Source organism: Ctenopharyngodon idella, chromosome 4 (assembly GCF_019924925.1).
Source record: "Ctenopharyngodon idella isolate HZGC_01 chromosome 4, HZGC01, whole genome shotgun sequence".
NCBI lineage: Eukaryota > Metazoa > Chordata > Actinopteri > Cypriniformes > Xenocyprididae > Ctenopharyngodon > Ctenopharyngodon idella.
In genome coordinates, this window is record NC_067223.1 from 26738148 (window position 1) to 26761790 (window position 23643).

The following is a 23643-nucleotide window of genomic DNA, read 5'->3' on the forward strand; positions in this document are numbered from 1 at the left end:
TAGTTAACGTTTATTTTATTTCAAGTAATGAAGATTTTTTTATGGTTTTAGGTTTAGTTAATTATAATAACCCTGATACTTCTAATAATGTGTCAAATAATGTTCTTAGTATTTTCTTCCTGTGGCAGAAGCTACAATAATTTACTATGTATTAAATGGAAATTTAATTAAATACAGTTTATTCTGTAGACAAAATAACAATAATGACCAGGGGAACAAAATAATTATAAACCATCCTGAAATACACCGTGACTCTTATTCTGAAATGTCTGCAGTCTTCACTGTAGCCTACAGTAGTAGCAGGCTGCTCATTTAAGTTCAGATGAGGGAGATCACATATTACCATATAAACATTGTATAGTAAACATTGTCATAATTCAACATTAACTCATAAGCAATCGCTTAGCATAATTGCAAAGCAGTCTGAAGTGCTGCTGTGCGAGCCTGTAGAGGCGCAACAGCGTCACGTTTTCCCGTGGTTAGATCAGCACGTTACACTTCAAATGTGCACATCTTCCGCACAGGACAGCAGTCCTGACTGGATATCTTCCTAAATCGTCCCTCTCTGTCATTTTCGTTTTGTTTTTATTCATTGACGAAAATGACAATAGATTTTTGTCATAGCTTTAGTCATTGTTTTTTATTGAGTCATCGTCTCATTTTTGTCCGTGACAAAATGTCATTGATGAAAATTATGACAAATTATTTGTCAACGAAATTAACACTGATGCGCATCCATCAGTGATAGAACCAGTACATTATTAGAACCATAGATATTTATGGTTAGAACATCTCGCAGAGAACGCACCTGACGCTCGTGCGCCTTATCGTCGCTGTTATGTTACCATGTTACGTTAACGGGAAGCATGAGACATGACACAGGGAGTAACATATCATAACAAACTTTACTTCCTGTATTTTCTCCAACGGCAACCACACATTTTGTCCTGGCTGCATAACTGGGAGGGGCTGGGCCCTGTGACGTCTGTTGTAGTACTGCTGCTGTTTTCTCCTTCCTTTTGTTTCATTGCACCAGAACTATCTCATTCCAGGCCAGCATGGAGACAACTTTTTCGGGAGCTGAGGTAAGTAAGTGCGAAGTTGCCTTTCCATAAGCAGTGCCGGTGAATATCCGTTCCCTAGTGACATGGAACGATATGTCAGGAGTGCTCTTTCCTTATCTCCTCCTCCTTTCCACAGGCCTTTAACAGTACCCACCGCATGCTCTGCTTCTCCATTTGCTTGATGGAGATAGTTCTCTTTGTTCCCTTGCGACAACAACGCAGCCCTGAAGTGTCAGCAGAGATTGAGTCAACTAGATCATCCCCTGTGAAGGCCTCACCGACACGACAGCCAGTGGCACCGATTCGCAACAAACCGTCCCATACCGACGTGATGAATATGATCTTCAACTAGATGGAACTGGATCAAATATTTTGACTGTTGCAATTCCAATTGGACTTATGACCTGTAATACTGCCTAAATCATAATCATGCATTGTTTGCTGTTGGCCAGAGGAGAACTGGCCCCCCGAATTCACTTACCTTGCAATAAATGCATTCTGTCACGGACAGTGATAACGGCTCTGTCTGAAGGATTCCCTCCACATGGTCCAAACTCTTAACCCCGCCTCTGCTTCAATTTCATTGGATGAATCTGTAAACCAATAATTTTCCTTTCTGCCCTCAGAATATGTTTGAGTTAGTAAAACTCCTGTCTGCGTTTACCGTAGTCAGCCGGATCCGGGCCGTATCCAGATCAGATGGAGGACCTGTGCCTAGACATGACGACAACACAGCCCTGAAGTGTCAGCAGAGATTGAGTCAACTAGATCATCCCCTGTGAAGGCCTCACCAACACGACAGCCAGTGGCACCGATTCCCAACAAACCTGTGACCGGACTTATGACCTGTAAAGCTGCCTGAATCATAATCATGCACTGTTCACTTTTGGCCAGAGGAGAACTGGCCCCCCGACTAAGCCTGGTTTCTCCCAAGGTTTTTTTTCTCCATTTTTATCACCTGTTTGTCATCTGATGTCACGTGATGGAGTTTGGGTTCCCTGCTGCTTTCGCCTTTGGCTTGCTTGATTGAGGACACTTGATATTCAACAGTGTTTTGATCTGCCTGCATTGACACTATTGTATGCGAACAGACCTGAGCTGGACGATGACATCACTGTTTTCTCCAGTACTGATATATAGATAAATGAACTAATTATTGATTTTTACAGTGGAATGAATCAATACTGAATTTACTTAAGCTGGACAATGACACCATTTTCTTCTGGAGCTGCTGTGCAGCCAAATTATTTACAAGTTATCACTGTAAAGCTGCTTTGACACAATCTGCATTGTAAAAAGTGCTATATAAATAAAGGTGACTTGACTTGATTGCCTCCTTATATATTCTAACTTTTTTCCATATTTGGAATCTCACCCTGAGATTTTTTTCAGTTTCTTTCTATTCATGGTGTAGTTTTATTTTCTTAAGCTCTTTCTACGCACCATGCTCATAATCCCCCTGCCTCTGAGGTTTTGCACTAAATAACCACTTCTACCAGAAAGACTCAGGAGGCAAGATAACGTAACAATGATATTTATTAACAATCAGCAAGCAAAATATTGTAAGATAAAGTTCTTTGGCGCAGGCCCCGTTCGTAGCTCACATCCTAAAGGGTTGCAGACTTTGCGTTTCCTGCCTGAAGATGAAGGCAGGGGTGTAGCCGACCCCCTGGGAGGTATGGACAGGGACCATCCTGGTGGTGGTGGGGAGGATGGAGGTGAAGGTTGGCATCAGCATCTGCAAACTCAGACATGTGTAAGTACTGATCTTTTATACTCCAAGTGTAAGATAATGATTGGTTAGATCTAAACTAATAGGTGATGTAACATTGAGTCTTCCTGGCAGAACTTACACTAAAGCTTTCATTTCCTGCCTATAGTGGCTACCTATCTCTTGAGCCCATTGTATGACTGCTAGGCCGACTTCTGACTCTTGAAAGTCTCCTCTTTGCAGCCCACCTCGGCTTGGTAACCACAAAAGTATCTTCCCTGGCTCTGTTTCTTGGACTGAGGTTTCTGCCCTTAAGGCCTTTACCCAGTGATTCCCCAAGTATATACTTGTATTGAGATGCTGCTGGATTTTCTCTGGGATTTTTTCCCTGCCATTATTATAGGTAAATTAATTTAGGTAATTTCCACTCATATAGCACTGAAGCATTTTAGGTACTTTCCACTCATTATAGCATTTAAGTATTTTAGGTACTTTCCACTCATGTAGATTTAAGCATTTCTATGTTTAAGCATATATGGCATTATCTTAAAAGCAAGCAAATGAATATTTCTTTGAAACAGATAAATAGCAATGGGAACCTGTGTCCCACTTTATATTAGGCGGCCTTAACAACTATATAGTTACATTTAAGTGAATCATTTGATACAATGCACTTATTGTGAACATTTAGCATGTTTTTAAATTGTAATTACCTGCATATAATTACATTTATAATTACATTGTTGACCCTTCTCTTACACCTTAACCCACCCTTAAACCTACCCATACCACCAAACCTGTCATTAACTTTACCCATATTCCACCTCAATAGGAGCCAAAGTGTTTTAAAATACAATATGAACACAATAAGTGCATTGTTCTTATTTTTTTGATGTAAGTACATAGTAGTTAAGGCCACCTAATATAAAGTGGGACTGGAAGACCCCCAGACTCAAGAAGATATATTTACAGAGGACTAAACCGAAAAGTGGGATGTGTCTGCCTCATTTCCAGCTGTACTGCATGTAATATAAGAGCACTCTCATTTGGTTTACAGGAGGGGTCGATAGAGTGGTGTGATATGGAAAATAAATCATGCTCACCTTCCTCTTGGCCAGCTTTAATTTATTCAGCTTTGTCTACCCCTCCTCTAACTCGACTAAGTAATCTGGTGGTTTCCAACTTGCTCAAAATTTGGAACCAGATAAGAAGGCATTTTAAATGGCAGACGTGCTCTATTTTAAGCCCATTAACTGCTAATCGTTTATTTCCCCCTTCCCAAATTGATTCAGTATTTCAGACCTGGAATAAGGAATACGTTCTTTCCAAAATTTGTTTATAAATAAATGCTGTCCAACATTTCAGCAGTTACAACAGATATTCCATCTACCTAATTCACATTTTTTTTTAATATCTACAAGCTCACAGTTTTGCTCAAAAGAATTTTTCATCATTCCCTAATGAGCCGTTAACCTCTCAGATGGACTCACTGTTTTTACAGGATCCATTTACTAAAGGAGGAAAACCAATAAAGAGAATGTTCAAAAAAAAAAAAAAAAAATGGCAGACACACGTTTTTCACACGTCACTCAAACACAGAACCAGGAAACAGGAACAGTTAAATTCAGAGAAACTGAAACTGAAGTGTAGTTGAGCTGTTGTGTTTTTTTGTGTCTCTGTATTCATGCAGTAAAATGGCAGAAGTCGGAATTTCTCAGGATGAGTTCAAGTGTCCAGTGTGTCTGGATCTCCTGAAGGATCCAGTGACCATTCCCTGTGGACACAGTTACTGTGAGAGCTGTATTACAGTCTGCTGGGATCAGGAGGATCAGATGAAAGTCTACAGATGCCCTCAGTGCAGACAGACGGTCAGTCCAAGACCTGCTTTAGTTAAAAACACCATGCTGGCTGAAGTGGTGGAGAAACTAAAGAAGAGAAAACTTGCTGACTGTTACGCTGGAGCTGGAGATGTGCAGTGTGACATCTGTACTGGAAGAAAATACAAAGCCGTCAAGTCCTGTCTGGGGTGTCTGAACTCTTACTGTCAGAATCACCTTGAAGAACATGAGAGTTTCTTTAAAAGAAAGAGACACAATCTGACTGAAGCCACTGAACGACTGCAGGAGATGATCTGCCAAACACATGATAAACTCCTTGAGGTTTTCTGCCGCACTGACCAGAAGTTTATATGTGTGCTGTGTACGATGGATGAACATAAAAACCACGACACTGTATCAGCTGCAGCACAGAGGACAGAGAAACAGGTATGAACTATAAACTAGACACTGATGAAATAATGTTGACACTGTTTATATTGTCACCCATATGATCAGGTAGAACAGTAGCTGCTGGACTTAATCAACACAAACTTTTGTAAAACAGGCTTTGATTAAGCAACATAAAATTATAGAAAATATTCACCAGTTGTTTGACAAAATATATCTCTGTCAAGAATAACACAAATTAAATGCAGCGACAACACTTTTCTTTTGAGTAAATCTGTCTCAGTCCATATGAACTCAGTCATTTATAGCTTCACTTCAGGCTTTGGCTTCTGTTCTGTGTTTTCAAAATCAATTTTTGATGGAAATATGTACAGCTCTGTTACGCAGTAAAAAACACTGTTGGTGTGATTTTGAACCTACAGCCATTGGTTATTTATTCCACTTTTACTAGATTCAACTTTTTTCAGCAACTGGACAAGGCATGACCTGACTAGGCAAACAGGATCAGGCAGGGCAGGACACAAGGGGAACATCTGACAATGATCTGGCACAGGACTGCAAACACAGGAAGAATTAATAGGGAGTAAACAAGGCAGGTTATGAGAGAAAACAGGTGAAGAAAATGAACCAATAATCAGGTAACAAGATGGGCGGGGTTAAGACAATAGACAGGAGAGCACATGGCACGAGGAAACAAATATAACAAGCCATGTGCTCACACCAAACATGACAAAAACAAGAGCTCATGGCCAGTGAACACAAGCCATGTGCTCAAACAAAACAAGAGACGAACACGCATCTAATGAAAGCACTCATAAGCCGTGTGTTCACACAAAATATGACAACATAAAAGCACACAGCCAGTGAAAAACACAAGCCGTGTGCTACGCAGCACAAAACAAAACATAACATGAAAGCACAACAACACACGCGAACAGTGAAGCGTACAGCCAGAGAAAACTCAAAACACACTCACACAAGACAGAGAGCACGAGAACGAGTGAATGCTCATCCTGTGTGCTCACAACAGAAGACAAACACACGGAGCATGAATGTCCGAATCCCAGCACAGAACCAAAACCAAACTAGACATGAGTGCCGGAATCCGAACACCACGCTTCAAACATGAATCAAGGCACACAGACAAGAGTTCGCACACTCACACAAAGACAAGACAATACAGAAGCATCAGGGCTCTGTCACAAAAACAAGAATAAACTCAAAGTGACAGAACCCTGACAGATATAGTGACAGTAGTATAAACTCACATCTCTGTTATTGGTTTGTGCTGCAGAACCAGCTGAAGGAGACGCAGAGGTCATTTCAGCAGAGGATCCAGCAGAGAGAGAAAGATCTTCAGCAGCTGAGAGAGGCTGTGGAGTCTCATAAGGTGAGTCTGGAGAAGAAGAGAAGTTTGAGAAGTCTCAGTCAGGACTCACTGAAGTCACTGTGTGATTGTGATGTGTGTCCTAACAGCGCTTTGCACAGACAGCAGTGGAGGACACTGAGAGGATCTTCACTGAGCTCATCCGCTCCATTGAGAGAAGCCACTCTGAGGCCACACAGCGGATCAGAGATCAGGAAAAGACTGCAGTGAGTCGAGCTGAAGGACGACTGGAGCGACTGGAGCAGGAGATCAATGATCTGAGGAGGAGAGACGCTGAGCTGGAGCAGCTTTCACACACACAGGATCACATCCATTTCCTGCAGGTAACAGAGATCTAGAAGAACAGGGTCATAGTGGATTTGAGCAAGAGACTCACAGAGAAACATTTCATGAGAGCAGAATGCGCCCTTGACTGAAGTGTTGTCAGGAATTCTGTGTTGTGTTATATAATCATAAGGTAGATCCTCATCTGATCATCTTGGTTTAAAATAGACGACACTTATAAATGCATTTCAACTCTGAAAATCTCTTAGTAAAAATGTTCTGAGCTCTTTATATATTTAGCTCTATATATATTTAGCTGCCAAACTCCACTAATGCCATAAACAGTTCAAAACTTCCAGAACACTGAAACTTTTTTTAACCAAATTTTCCCTTCTGGTTTTTTACATCATGGTGAAATCTTGATGGTACCAATTTTGAGTAATGTTCACCAAAGTTGCTTCAGGTGATCTTCAAACCTGAACAAATGGATTGGGATTTTCATAATTGTTCCCTTGAGGACCACACCCATGAGTATCTCCATCTAGATTGCATAGTGCACTACCCAGATGACTCCCTGTGCACCTTATATCACGCCGGCCTCAAAGAGCAGACAGAGGTGTGCCTGCCTGTGGATGGCCCTCAAGGGACATTCGGTAAGTATGTGGAGTCGGTACTCTCTAGCTGTGTTTCCCCCTTCACAGTGGGTGAAGAGGAGGAGGATCCCAAATACGGTGGTCCCGGACCTAGCACTCTTTGACCTACATATTCTGGAATGGACTCCTGCCTATTCTCCCAACCTTGAGCTCTCTTCTTCTCCACCGGTCCCACCAGGCCTACTGGACTTTCTGGTTCCGAATAGTTCCCTGGCCCTCCTTCCTCTGCTGGTCCCGCTCAGCCTCCTGGCTCCTTTGTCTCCGCTGGTCCCGCCCAGCCTCCAAGCTCCTGCATTCCAACCATGGAGGTCATCCAAAGCCCCGTCGTCCTCGCAAGTTCCATATCCCAGATAGCAAACGGATGTGGGCTACTTCAGGCAATGATGCGGCACTGCAGGCGTTCTTATGGCCCGGACAAAATGTATGTGAGCCTTAAGTGGCCAGCATGTAACATGGGAAATATGGCTCAAATATTTCAAATCACATGTGGGCCTTTTTAGGCAAAGATGCGGCACTTACGGCAATGTGTAATCTGAATGTGAGCCTGAAGTGGCCCATGTGATAAATAATGAATATGGCCCAAATATCACAAACCAAATGTGGGCCATCTTTGGCAAAAATGTGGCACAATCAACAATGGCTAATCTGGGTGTAAACCAAATATGGCCCACATATGCTGCAGCAAATGTGGCCCAGTTATTTTAAAACACAACTGGGCCAGTTTTGGCAAAGATGTGGGAAAGTAATCAGTGGCGATTCTGAATGTGAACCTAAAGTGGCCCACACACAGCGTAACAAATATGGCCCGGATACATTACTCCAACTTTGGACCACATTTGGCAAATGTACGGCACAGTCAGCACTGGCTAACCAGGGTGTGAGCCTAAACTGGCCCACATATAATGCAGCAAATGTGGCCCAGTTATCTTAAAACATATCTGGGCCAGTTTTGACAAACTTATGGGACAGTAATCACTGGCGATTCTGAATGTGAAACAAAAATAGCCCACACACAGCATAGCAAATATGGCCCGGATACATTACTCCAACTTTGGACCACATTTGGCAAATGTATGTCATAGTCATCACTGGCTAACCAGGGTGTGAGCCTAAACTGGCCCACAAATAATGCAGCAAATATGGCTCAGATATCTTAAAACATATCTGGACCAGTTTTGGCAAACATGAGGGACAGTAACGACTGGCAAATCTGAATGTGAACCTAAAGTGGCCCACACACAGCGTAACAAATATGGCCCGAATACATTACTCCAACTATGGACCACATTTGGCAAATGTACGGCACAGTCAGCACTGTCTAACCAGGGTGTGAGCCTAAACTGATTAATGTCAATTGTAGGTTTAATGTAGAGGTATAGATTATGCAGTTTGTACAGTATAAAAATCATTATGTCTATGGAAAGTCCCCATAAAACATGAAAACACAACGTGTGTGTGTGTGTGTGTGCGTGTGTGTACTGTAGAGCAGAAACACAGACGTGCACTATTACAGCTCTTACAGTCAGTTATGCTGTACATGTACTGTAAGTAGAGTGTCTGATTGAGAAACGTGACAACATAGTTAAAACATAGCTACCCCTAAACCTAACCCAACCCATTATCCTTAAAGCAGGAAATGATAACCAGCACAAAACCCTGGTTGATGCATAAACTTGACATAAACTGTAAACTTGTCACTCAAATATGATTGGTTGAATGAAAAGCAGGATTAACAATGTAAGCAGGCAGTGTCATTTTATAAACTGCTTTAAGTGACCCTGATATTGTAATAAGTAAATGAATGAATAAACTAATAAATAAAACATTACAAAACAAACATTAATAAAAATATTTAATTTGTCTTACATTTTGGCTGCATATTGACATTTACATTTATAAATTACTTTTTTATGAATAAAAATAGCCTATCATAATGTTAATTGATGAATTAAATTATGAGTGGGTAAATCAGCACAAATCATCACAAACTGCAATGAGAACATTGTATGTTATTTTGATATTATTAACTTTTCAAACCTTTTTTTAATCATGTTATAGGCTTCAGCTAAGTTTGTTAGAGATAAGATATTAATCAAAGTTCAAACTGGTTCGAATTTTCCTACTTCCGGCCCTTTAAATTTAAAAGTAGGCGCGCGGAAAAGGCGCCCAAAAGACGGAACAGCGGAGAGGATCGGCTGGAGAATTGACGGTGGAAAACTGCACAAAGTAAAGTCAAGGTAAAATTGAATAAAAAATAATGAATTTAAACAATGTCTTTTTGTTGGCGATTGCTTCGTTATATTTGATTGGAGTATTTATGTGATATTAAAGTGATAACAAATTGTTAGCAAGCAAACACATAGCTAAGGCTATTTGAAGATAAGTTATTTAGTCATTTCAACTTTCGGTTGAAACAGTCGGTTCAGCACGGTAGTGTAGACAAGTGTTTTTACTCATGTTTTATTATGGCATAACAGTAAAATAAAAATTATGACTATAATTCAGTTGGACATTCATCTATGTATTCATTGTACATTATACTGCACTGACTAGTTTTATTACTTTACTTGTCAGAAACATCAGGCTCACAGCAACAGATTAAGAAGAAGAATCCTGCATCAAAAGATGGCTTCAACTTGCATGTGAGACAGAGCGAGAAGAGAAAAAGAGGAATGAAGATGGACTGTCTAAGAAACCTGTAAGTCAGTTACACTGTCTATTTTGCTATATGTGTGTAATAATTTGTATTATACTACGAGGCTGTTGAATGCTTGAATTAGGGCTGTGACGACAACCGCATTACCGCAATACCACAGTAAGGAGATGCCTACCGCAATGTTGAGGCCATCACCGTCATCACCGCGCCATTTCTATGGTAAACAAGAGCTCCTGCGCTCATCAGATTCATGCGGCTGCAGCTTGTTTGTGGTAACGGCGAAAAGAATGATTTGTTGAACATCCGCGAAAATGTTAAAGTATGTAAAATAGTGACTGAACTTAAACATATGCTTTTATTAAAACTGGTGCTCTGCTGTGCCAAGGGAAATTTCGAAACATTTCACCGGTTACTTTTGTTTTACCGCATAGACCTTTATGTCCTATAAATGTGTCATATTCATATTTGTATGACAGTCCACACAGCTTTCAGTGGGCGGGACTGTTGGCATTATTAATAAAGAAACATGAATGAATGAGAAAGTAAAGAGTAGGACGTGCTTGATATTAAAAATAAAACTCAGTACTGGCAGGATGTTTCGGACACGGATAAGCATTGAAGCCTCTGTTTTCGGTTGCGCACCTAATTGGTCAAATACACCGTGTCAAAATGCCTGCACTGGTGAGTGTTCATGTAAACACAGTAGATGTAAGCACTGTCCGTGTGCGTTGTTCTTCACTCACACACAGTGGTGTAGCGCAAATCTTTAGGGCCCTCTGCGAGCCAAAATGGTTATGTCGCAATATTGGGAAATCTTTCCGATTTAAACCAAGAAGGCGAGCCAATGTATATCACACAAAAAGCAACGTGCAAACTTTTCTCAAGAGACGAATTTCAGCATAATATGCTGATAACGGTAGGCAATCCTAACTGTCTTAATTTATTCCATTATTTCTCTTGTGGCCCGTAAATATAGTAAAACAAATGAGAAGAATAGTATTTTGTGTTAAACAGATTGTTTTTTAAAATGCATCTAAGAGTCAAATTTTTCCCCCACCCCTAACGGACACACACTTGCACATAAACCTGTTGTCAGCACTGCTCTATTTTATCAGTAAAAACTCAACTAGCAACTTAAAAGCTACATGACATTTCTCACTAGTGAGGTAACGCCACTATTCTTAAAGCAGATAAACTTACAGTTTTGCTATCAATGCACAGGTAGTTCCAGTCAGTTTAATTACCATTCTACATTAATGCGCTTGCCTTCATTAAGGCACACACTCATGTTGGGTTTCCATGACTTTCCATTAGGGGTGTCCCCGAAGCCAAATACCTGATTCGGAAAGACACAGATAATGGCTTCAAAATATATAACTAATAATTCTGCCAAATAATATTTTGCTGAGGCTGACACAGTTACTCCTCGTGTTTGCTGGATAACGGGTGAGCCAGAGGAAAGCATGATATTATACTTAAACCTCCAAAATCACTATGCAATAATGAGTGTGAGAAGTGAATGAGTGTAAACTCTATGAATTAAATGAGCGCAAATCAAATAGCCGTATTGCTGTTGCCTCTCCATGTGTCAGAAATCAGAGCTTGGAAAGAGTAAATCAACTAAAATACTTAGTGCTGTCAACGTTAATGCATGCAATTCATTTTTCCAGTTTAACGCATTAAAATATTTAACACAGTTAATGCAGCATCCATTATTTTTTTTTATTTTTTTTCATCCTTTGGCTAGCATTACAATATATGATTACGCTCTTATTTCTGCAAATACTTTTAAACCATATAAGCACGCCAAAAGAGAACCCACTGTCTGTGAATGTCCTGTCACACACACAATGCACAGAAAGACGCGCGCCAGTATAGTAAGCATGGACGGCACACCAGTATCGAGTTCTCTGTCACGCTTGAACAAACAATAACACACACAATAATGTCAAAAATGTCCGTTTTGTTGAATGTCACCATTGGAGCAGCCTTGAATGAGTTAAAGACACATTTTTTTCTGAGTATTAACTTGCACGGATTAGTTTACCACAAGACTAGTAAAATGCACTAACAAAGTAAATGGGGTCAATTTTGATTTCATGACGACTTTAAAGTCTTAAATGAAAAGTAAAGACTTGTGAGAAATTGGGACATGTGTGAGATCCACGCCATGTGCAGCAGCAGCAGCTCTTAAAGCTACAGCAACCAATGTAAATTGAAAATAATGAAGCTTTAATTAAAGCTGAATGTAGCTTTAATAATGATTAATCTTTAGGCTATAAAGTATGCAGTGCAGACTGTTTGGTAACTTTATTCAATTTCTGTATTTGTCCTACCTGTGAGACAGGTAGGAAGGGCACAGGTAAATATGACATTTGTTACTGGTTTATGTGAGGATTGTTCTAAGTTCACTTAAATTAAAAGTTGTTATATTTTTGGAGACTAATGTAAAAAAAAAAAAAAAAAAAAAGATAGCTTTCAGTTACACTAAAATGTTGAATGGCTATAATTCATGTTTAAAATTGGGGAAAAAAATCAATTTCATCTAGACATCAGTAGCTGTATTAAGGCCCGGGTATACTTCGCTTTCCGCAACCAGATGCGTCTCGCGTGCAGTCGTGTCCGTGCATCTTTCAAAGTATACTCAACTACGGATGTGCGCGGATGACCGAGTTTGACACGTGCAGTACAGTTTAACTCACGAGTCGTGCTATCAACGAGACTTCACTGGGCAGGATCAGAGAAGAAAAATAGTGCATCCACCATTGCAACATAGTTCTGAAGATACACCAAGAGAACAAGAATCAAAATCGATGGAGATGGATAAGCTTCTAAGTTTACTCTTGTTTTTGAATTGCTCTTTCCACACACTTCTTCGACGACTGCACACTGTGCTCAGTACTGTGCATCTTGCCACCTAGTGGACTCTTCTGTACAGCTTGCGCATGCGCTGTTGCACATGCACAGTCTCGAAATTTGGCCTGCACATGGACTGGGTATGCAGACGTCCGTGAGCCCTCCGGGTGACGAACATTACGTCATGCAGACGGTGCATGAACGCGGCTTTAGTTTCAGTGATACTGTCCTTAATTCATAAAAACATGCCATTAAAAAAGTATTTAAAATATACTGTCTTTATGTTGTTTCTTTATGTTGTTTTTAATTTAGAGATTAACTGTGAAATTATTACATAATAATATATATTATTAAAAACGTGATTATAACATTACATTTAGATCTATTGCATTGTATTTAGATAGTGGCATGAAAGGTTGCAACACTGAATGAGCATTGTAGCTGATCACAGTCATGTTGAGTGTATGTAAGCAGTGATCTCATCATTGAAACTCCAATTCTGCTCACTAACAAATGCGTTCATCATAACTAACAGTGCAAACACAATGCAAATAAGAGGTTCGTTGATTATAATGGGAGTTTTGGTGTGAGCTCAGAACTCAGTCAACATTTTGTCTGTTTCTTCCTTATCCCGAGGTTACCATAGTTAGCTGGATCCCTTCCAAATCTATATCAGATGGTGGACCTGCATCTTGGCATGACCAAAACACAAGCCTAAATGTCAGCGAAGACCATGTCACCTAGACAAGCCATAGAGACAGATCTCCTGTGAGGACTTCGTTGACAGCCATAGGCACAGATCCTCAGCAAAGACCACAAGAACCAGACAAGTCCTCTGCACAGACCCCTACGGCCAGCTTCAACTCTATGCTGGCGTGTTGTGTCTTGATCTTCAAACTGATGGAACCAGATGAAATATTCTAAATTATACCAATCCACAATCTGACTTGTGATGCAGCCTGAATCATATCACACCATGTTCGTTCATTGGCCAGAGGAGAATCGGTCCCTGACTGAGCCTGGTTTCTGCCAAGGGGTTTTTTCTTCTCCATTTCTGTGACCTGATGGATTTTGGGTTCCTTACCACTGTTGCCTTTGGCTTGCTAAGTTTGGGACACTTAATATTCAGCAATAATATTGATTTGCTTGCATTGACACTATCATATGAGAACTGAACTGAGCTGGACGATGACATCACTGTTTTCTGCAGAGCTGCTTTATAACGAATTGAACTGATTTCATAATTGATTAACTCTACACAGCTATTGAACAGAACTGAATTAAAACTAAACTAACTTCAGCTGAACAATGACACTATTTTCTTTTTAGAGCTGCTTTACAGCAGAATTGAACTCTGTTGGAATAATTGGACCATTCTCCTGTTTATACCTGTAAAGCTGCTTTGAAACAGTCTATAAAGTCTTAAATTAAAGGTGACTTGACCTTTGAAATAGCCTGCTTGTGGACCAGATCTTTTATTATCCTCGCAGCACGTCGGTTATGCGGTGATGCGCTATGAAATTATTGCGGGGCAAAGGACTAAACGGTGTCCACCAGTCACGCCATATGCAAATCCACATGCATGGCCCGTTCACTGTTCAATAGACTGCTGCAATGTCCATGAGTCTCTACTGTCTCATGGTGTTTTTCATGTATGTTTTCAGTCAGCGCAAGCAAAGCGAGCAAGAAAATTTTGTCACACGATGCGATGTTCATCAGTACAGTCAAGAAAAATTTAAAGAGGTTGCCAACGTTTACTAGTCTAGTTTTTTGACTCTCTGGCCAGTAAGTTTTCTTGCTTGTGCCCTGAACAAGCCATTCATGTGAACTTGAATCTTGCTCAGGATGCGTGCTGTCTGTGGAGGCCTGACTCAAGCCCAAAGTATACTTGGTCCGTCTGCGTTTTTTCCGCGTAATTTTCACCATCAGGAGGGTCGGTGGACGTTTGCACACCCCGTCCGTGTGCAGCCGTATTTTTGTGACCGTACAACAGCGCATGTGCGAGTGACTTGAGCGCTTGAAAAGTCCACTACATAGTGCACATGCGCCGAACGCGTCTTTCCGCGTAAATGTATTTATTTATTAAGTAGTTAAGTAGTCTATTACATAATACATAATGGTAATTGGGTAAAGAGATAATGAGATCAAATGGAAAATTACGTATATATATATATATATATATATATATATACAGTATATGGTACTGCTTAAAGTTTGAGATCCTCTTGCAGAATCCTCTTGCAGAATAATTTTAACAAAATAAGAGAGATCATACAAAATGCATGTTATCTTTTATTTAGTACTGTCCTGAATAAGATATTTTACATAAAAGATGTTTACATACAGTCCACAAGACAAGAAAATAGCTGAATTTATAAAAATGACCCATTCAAAAGTTTATGTACCCTTGATTTTTAATACTGTGTGTTTGTCCTGATCAGTTAAACTGCCCCGTATTCTTCAGAAAAATCTTGCACATTATTTGGTTTTCCAGCATCTTCTGCATATTTGAACCCTTTCCAGCAGTGACTGTATGAAGATCAAGGTAAATTGTTATGGAAGTATGCTTCCGAAGGGCAGTACTAAATGAAAAAAAAAAAAGAAGATATTTAAACAAAATAAGAAAAATTTGGACATCTTCATCCTTTTCAAATGTTTTCACCCCCAGCTCTTAATGCATCGTGTTTCCTTCTGGAGCATCAGTGTATTGGCAGATGCTTTATCATCCAAATGATTTCCAAGAAAGTTCACATACAATGTAAATGGCAAATGCTAGAATTTATAGCTCTAATGTCATACAATGAATATGAGAAGAAGTGCTGGATTGAGGAGAGTTACTAAAGATCAGCAAGAGCTGCACAAATCTGACAGTAGTGCAGGTTATTGGCTGAAGTGTGGAGGTGATGAGCTTTGATTTCTGTTTTCTGTAGAGTTTCCAGTCTCTCTCAGCTCCTCCTGAATCTACAGACGTAAATGACGATCCCTTCAGTTCTCTCTCCTCTTTTGATGGCGTGAGAGAATTTGTCCTTCAGCTGAGAGACAAACTGGAGGATTTCTGCAAAGAGGAGCTCAAGAAGATCTCTGACAGAGGTAAAGTCCTGGAGATTCATCTGCTCTCAGAAATGATCATCCATCATCTCATATCATGTAGAAGATCATATTAGGAATGGATGCAGGGATCATTTTTCTCTTGACATGATAATCACACTCTTCATGTCTGTTGATTTCCACAGTCACTTTCACCAACATTGTTCCCAGGACCAGAACCGACTTCCTACAATGTAAGTTACTAAGAAAACAAGCAGAAAAACTCACTGAGTGTGTTCATGTTCTTCCTGTAGAAGGAGAAAGAAAACATGACAGAAGAGTTTTATAGTTGATCATGTAAATGATGATTTGTACAGGATATCTGGCAAACTTTACTGAGACACTGCTGATATATTGAACATGAAGAGTTCAGATACACTGAAAAAAGTAACAATTAAGGGTCCATAATTATGCAGTAGTTAAGCATTAACACACTTGTAGTTAAAAATGAACTGAAGATATATTAAGGGCTTATTAGCATTATTTACAACTAAATAAATAAGCAGAAATAAGCCAATAAATAATGGTAAATTTAATGTACAGTAAATGCCTTCTAGGTCCGTGTACCTTTGTTTGTTTTCTCATTTTTTTCTTTGAAATGGAAAAACGAAGAATCCGTTCATTTATCACATATTTGACCCATGAACATTAATAAACAAATCTTGTGTCGTTTTTTTATATTTTTATTTTTGTTTTCATCACACTTTGTTCTAATCCGCTAAATGAAAAAACAATAAAAACAAAATGGATAAAGAGCTTGAATATTCGATCTCTACGTGGGTGGGATTAAAATGCCCCTTTCCGCTGATTGGTCAACAAAAGATCAAGCCGTGCTTTAGTTCTTACTCAGCTCTGCGCAACAGAATAGTCTCTGATACATTTGTTCGGCTTATTACAACTACATTTAATCTCTTTCTCATCAAACAGCCAGTCTAATAAATGGCTCGACACAACCCGTACCAGGGCAGAGCCTAGACAGAGCTTTCTTCTGTGTACACATAAATTCGGTGCCGTGAAATACTAATTTATCGTATTAAATATTAATTTACGTGGCATCTGCTCTCACAACTACCCCTAGCCTACCTATTTGGCACACCGCTGTTTTATTTAGGCAAGGCAAGTTTATTTATATTGCACATTTCATACACAATGGTAATTCAAAGTGCTTTACATAGAAAGGAAACAAATACATAAGAATTTAAATAATGATATAAAATGCATTAAAACAGTTAAGAAATCACAGCGCAATCAGTTCATAGAAATAGAAATAGAAATAAAAGTAGAGAATTAAAATTGATATAAAATGTATTAAAACAGTTTAGAATAAAAAAAAGAGGATACATTAAATACAGTGCAATCAGTTCAGACGTAGCACAGTGCACGTAGCACATTTAGCTGACCAACTCTCAAAATCTGTGTGCCAAAGCTGTGTGACGCACTGGACAGCGCAGAGAGAATGTATTTACAGTGAAGATCAAGCTGCTGTCATCAGTTCTTTCTCAGTTCTGCGCAACAGAATAATAGTCACCTGCTACAGTTGTACAGATTCTTAACTTGTCCACTGCAAGGACAATTCATCTTTCTCATCAAACAACCAGCCTAATGAATGGCTTGACACTTTTTTCTGCATACACATAAATTTGTGTCGTGAAATGATTTTATCATATTAATTATTAATTTACGTTGCATCTGCTGTCACAACTACCCCTAGCCTACCTATTTGACACACCGCCTGTTTTATTTAGCTGACCAACTTTTGAAATCTGTGTGCCAAAACTGTGCGACGCATTGAACAGCGCAGAGAAAATGTTAGTGACTTAATGACTGTTAATGACTGTTGTTTTGAGCAATACATTGAGTTTATTTCATTAACACTGAGTATTAGCCTAATTGATGTCACACAGTTCTGCCAGCTAAACTTCTAAAGCAAAGTCACAGATCATTGTGCGACTCGCAGCAAAGAGTCTTTGAACAAATTGGTTGAGTGTGTGATTCACCAGACATGCAGCCTTTTTATTACTGAATGAATCAGCGTTTCAAGTGAATCAATTGAATAAAATGACTCATTAACACCGTGACTTGCTGCCACCTACTGGTGATATTTCATATTCGTTTCTCTTGTAATTTATTTTAATATTTCTGTATTTAAAACATTATGTTTAAAACAGAAAATTAATCTCATACCATTATGCATTTGCAGTTGCTGTGTAAATGCATTTAATGACCTCTCTAAGCAGCATTAAATTGTGTAAATACATCTAAAAGCAACTTCAGATGCTGCTTCTATGCCACCTCTGCAGCACAAGATGCATAAGATTAGAAAAAAATCTATGTATTTGGCTTAATTAATTTCTGACGGTGATAGATGGCAAGAAATATAAAAATACTCTTCATTTCTGGCTCTATTGTTCAAAGTGTTATTTCATAGTCTACCCTTTAATCGATTCTGCTCTGTGCTTCACTACTATAGCTTATCCATTCTCACTGCCCTCTCCAATGCGTCGCACAGCTCCGGCACACAGATTTTGAGAGTTGGTCAGCTAAATAAGTAAGCTAATAAGTGTGCCAAATAGGTAGGCTAGGGGTAGTTGGCCTCATCGACACGACAGCCACGACACAGTTCCTCAACAGCCGTGATGAATACAATCCTAAATTGGATGGAACTGGAATAAATACTTTGAATGTTGCGATCCTGTCGGACTTATGATAGCTACGTGAATCGTAACAAAGCACTGTTGGCCAGAGGAGAACTGGCCCCCCGACTAAGCCTGGTTTCTCCCAAGGTTTTTTTCTCCATTTAAACACCTATTTGCCACTTGTCTGCCACCTGATGTCACCTGATGGAGTTTGGGTTCCTTGCCGCTGTTGCCTTTGGCTTGCTTAGTTGGGGACACTTGACATTTGACTTGACATTTGATATTCAACAGTGCTTTTATCTGCCTGCATTGACACTATTCTTTTAAGAGCTGCTGTGCAGCCAAATAATGTACCAGTTATCAATGTAAAGCTGCTTTGACACAATCTACATTGTAAAGCGCTATATAAATAAAGGTGACTTGACTTGTGAGAGCAGATGCCATGTAAATTATAATTTATTCCGATAAATTAGTGTAGGGATCACCACCCGTCGGCCAAACAATGGAATCCAACAGCGTGGACGAATGCGTGTATGTCTTTATATCGCTCCTGTGAAGTTCACAAAATTTTTAGAATTTAGTTTAATTTTACTTTAGCTGCGTGCTTAATCTGACTACAATTTAAAATCATTATTATATTTAGATTGTGTTTTTAATTAGAAATTAATAATAACTGTTGGTTATGTATTAATTTAGATATTTGATTATTCTGGGTATCCCATAATTTTTAATTATTCGTTCATTAGGGACCCGATGTCGCACAGAGAACTTGCGCCACCCAGAACATAGTCTCATGGACACAAACTCGTCAGTTCTGATCCTAGACAGAGGACGCAAGGTGAACTATTTACCTTTTAGTAGGCCACGCTCTGCTTGCTCATAATAAAAAGTGTAATTTTTTTATGGCCACGAAAACTGCAACTTGCTAAGGCAGTGATAGTCAGAAATTGGAAGGTCTCAAATGATGTGCCCCTCGCTCCATTCATTCATAAGCCTTGCGTATGATCTATCCTGAACACAGATTTGCGGTAACACCAGACTCCACATTAATCTACTAGAAATACTGATTTAAGAATAATACAGAATAAATCAAAAAGAACATTTTATTTGTCAGGTAAAAATGTATTATGCCAATTACGCAATTAAACAATTAGAATCAAATTCACAAATAATAGATACATTATGTCAATTCCTCAAATATGACTCTAAGAGTAAGAAATGCATACCTGACCGTGGGACACACAGTGGTGTCTGAGTGTTTTAAGACATTCACCCAGCACTGCATGGGGGTTTCTAGCTACAGAATTTCCCAAATGGCTGCTCTGCCACCTTCCCTTAAATGCCCAGACCAGAACAAAAGGATTGTAAATATTTACTAGGAAATAGGAAAAGCTATACGAACAGCATCGAAAACAGCCGATGAAGGCGGTAGAGAAGAGAGCTTGTGAGGCGCGTGCGCTGAAAACGGAAGACATGGAAAGACATTAAAAAGCACTCATCCTAAAAGAGTCGTGACGCAGTGTCCTGTCGCACAAGTGTCTTCTAGAAAAAAAAAGATTGCCGCATCTAAAGAGAGTTGTGAGCGAAAGAAGACGAAAAGATCGGAAAGCACGTCAGTGATGAGTCAACCCGAGACGCTGATGGTAGGATGAAAAGTGTTTCAGCGAGCTAAATGTTGGCTTATATATGGTGATTTATATTTAGATAAATGTCTTCTTGTGTATTGAAGAGACAATTTGTGGTGTAACAGAAGTTTGCCGATTCATATTGTGTATAATAATGTTGAATTAGCGTGCATACAGTTAAAATGTGTACTATTAAATGTACTAATTGTTCATATTGTGTGTACTTGTTACAATGCATTAGATTTAAGTATATTATTATAATTTAGTATATTATTCTGTTTTCTTAAAGGTTATCAACCTAATTTGAGCCTAAACTGCCAAGATATCTATCTTCAATTAAACTAACTACAATCAAACCAAGCTAAATTCCATCTGTTGGATAACTGTTGTTGGATGTGAATGGATTTAATAATCAACACACTGCAATACAAGTCAGACTGTGAGAAGTTTATTGAAGACTGGAAGTAAAGCCATTTTTTGAGTTGATCCTTGTGTCCGTGGTTGACTAAGCCCTTTTTCGAGTTAGAGGCAGATTGATGTGTGACATCTGGAAATAACTCGACAAGTACAACAAGACTAAAACAAGTTTATTTAAACAAATAATTTTTTGTTGAACAAACCTAATAGATTTAAGTTCTACCATAGAGGGCCCTATTTTAATGATCGAACTGCATGGTCTAAAGCACACAGCGCAGGTGCACTTAGGGCGTGTCCGAATCTACTTTTGCTAGTTTAACGTTCAATGGTGCAGTCGTTTTCAGCAGTTTTCAATTGCTATTTAAACAATCTGGTGCAGGACATGAAAATGATAACTTCGTTGGGCTGAAACTAAAACACTTGAGTCGCGCCTAGTGCCGCATTGCGCCGGGTGTATGATAGGGCCCAAAGACTTAGAGGGCAGGTGAATGTTTACATGGTATTTATTCCACAAAGTGTAAACAGATAGTAGTGAGCTACAATGAATCATGTTTAGTTGTATGGAAAAGTTATTTCTTTATATTCCAAAATGGCAGACTGCAGGAACAATAGCCCAATATATCTAATCATAATCCATAGTGTTATAGTCAAGACCACCTAAACTCAGACCAAGTCGAGACCAAGACAAGACCAAGTCAAGTCGAGACCGAGTCGAGACCAAGACCAGACTAGCACTCCTCAAATTCATCTGAAAGATCCAAATTTACTGCCTGATAAATGCCTTATTTTTAATCATTACAATTAGAGTAATAAGACACTATATTGAGCTGTTACCAATCAATTGAAATCACTAACAACAAAATTAATATTTACACTGCAGAGGTGGAACAGAAGTTGCATCTGAATTGGTACAATTACAGATGCATAAATAATATTGAGATTAATGTTTTAAAAATAAAATTTTGTTTATTGAACATTTGTAAAAAATCAATATCATGTTTGCAATTGTGCTCATATTTGAGAAAACAGCCCTCTTTCTTGTGATATTGCTTAATTATATCATACATTATAATATAAATATAAAAATCTTATACAAGTACTTTTTTTGCAATCATATCTTGAATTTTGTGGGCATTTGTATTAATTTTGGTGACATTTTTGACACAATCCCTTGTTGATTTCTGACCCGGCACAACAGTAACAAAATAAATTAAGTTAGAAATAAGTTATTGATTGCATTTGAAGCAGGAAGTTTTACATCCAAAGAAATACGACAATTCAACAGCAATTTAGTGATATCCCCGCAGTTGTGGTCTTGACCGGTCTTGAGTCCTTTTAGTCTGAGACCAAGACAAGACCAAGACCAAATGCGACCGAGAGCATGACAAGACATTCCAAAAATGGACTTAAGACCGGTCTCGAGTACTACAACACCAGTAATGCAAACAACATCTTTCTGCTTTCAAATAAATTATGTGTTAAAATCCATTTAACAAATTCCGTTGTTAAAATTATTAGCGTTTTAACTTTGTAGTAGGACCATCAAACGGCCGCCAACATTTTTTGTGTGATTACTATTAGCCTATATAATCGCAATAATAGGCCTATAACGTGCATCGTGAAAGGATGCTTGTGCAGTCGTTCACAGAAGCTTACATTTTTATTAAAATATGTCAGTAATTTAATGGATCACGATAAAGTCCGGCTAAATTTTAAACGGGCTGTAGCCCATGCTGGGAAGGGAACGTCAGCATCACCAACTGCGAACATGAAACGGAGAATTCAGTACTCATATACTCCAGGTGTCAAGCAGTGATTGGCCAGACCTATTATTATGAATGAAGTGGAATTTTAGTCTTCCTAGTAGAACTTAGGCTGGTGCTATCATTTCCTGTTCTACATAATAACTAGCAAATGCTAAAGACACTTATGGTAATTATTATTGTATGTAACATACAGGATAAGGAAGTAAGAAGAGACTATAGTCTCAGTACTGGTATGAGTGCAGTTATTGCTCATTGAGTGAAGCGACACACATGATGTTTGTCATGTCACCTCACACAGCCTGAACACAAACACTCTTCTGAACAAAAACTAACATAACAGAAACTCTTTCCATGTCAAACATACAGTAACTGAACATTAAACACTAACAGGTCTTTCCCTCAAAAACACATAGCATTTAATTTCAGCATTTACTCTCCTGATCCAGACCTGTGCAAAGCATGCTGGGAACTAAAAATCATCTGCCCAGTTTCAGTTAATTCAACACTAATTATTCAGGTAGTTCCAACACAAATGGATTAAGTAAACTTCAGTTTTACATAGTTAAGTGGATTTTACACAATAAAATTCGGCAAAATGTTCAGTAAATTTTAACTCATTTTAATTAAGTAAATTTAACAAGTAGCAAAAATCTTTTTTATGGTTCATGATTCCTGATTGTGATGTGTTTTATCTCCATCAGATTCCCATCAGCTGTCCCTGGATCTGAACACAGCACAAAAATGGCTCTGTCTGTCTGAGGGGAACAGAGTGATTAAATTAGCTAGCAGAGAGCAGCTGTATGCTGATCATCCATACAGATTTGATTATTATCGTCAGGTGTTGTGTAGAGAGAGTGTGCGTGATCGACGCCATTACTGGGAGACTGAGTGGATTGGATGTGTGGATATATCAGTGTCATATAAAAGCATCAGCAGGAAGGGAAAGGGTAAAGAGTGTTTGTTTGGATATAATGATCAGTCCTGGAGTTTGATCTGCTCTTCTGAAAGTTACTCATTCATACACAATAACATAGAGACTAAACTCCCTTTAAAGTCCATCAGCAGTAGAGTAGGAGTGTATGTGGATCACAGTGCAGGAACTCTGTCCTTCTACAGCATCTCTGGAGACACAATAATCCTCATCCACAAAGTCCGGACCACATTCACTCAACCGCTCTATCCTGGGTTTAGGGTTTATTATGGATCAGTGAAACTGTGTTGATGAATCAGAACAGATTCTAGAGAGATTGTACCCATAATGCTTTGATCTGCATGATAAATCAGTGACTGTCACAT

General features: G+C 39.0%; 1 protein-coding gene across 6 annotated transcripts in view; it reads left to right on the plus strand.

The window, feature by feature from the left end:
- The first annotated feature begins 4343 nt into the window (after positions 1-4343).
- LOC127511082 (tripartite motif-containing protein 16-like) overlaps positions 4344-23643 on the plus strand; it is a 93305-nt gene continuing 74005 nt past the window's right edge. The window contains exons 1-6 of one of the 6 annotated variants that reach the window (XR_007929833.1): positions 4885-5039; positions 5452-5613; positions 6295-6390; positions 6477-9541; positions 9879-10002; positions 13453-14267. Coding sequence is in view for 4 of the 6 variants with exons in the window: in XM_051891514.1 (XP_051747474.1) it covers positions 4470-5039; positions 6295-6390; positions 6477-6710; positions 15747-15906 (1060 nt within the window). In the remaining 2 variants the exon portion in view is untranslated. Of the gene's footprint in view, positions 5040-5451; positions 5614-6294; positions 6391-6476; positions 9542-9878; positions 10003-13452; positions 14268-15746; positions 15907-23643 lie in introns of those variants that run through there. The other 5 variants (XR_007929834.1, XM_051891514.1, XM_051891513.1 and 2 more) reach the window with 5 other exon arrangements.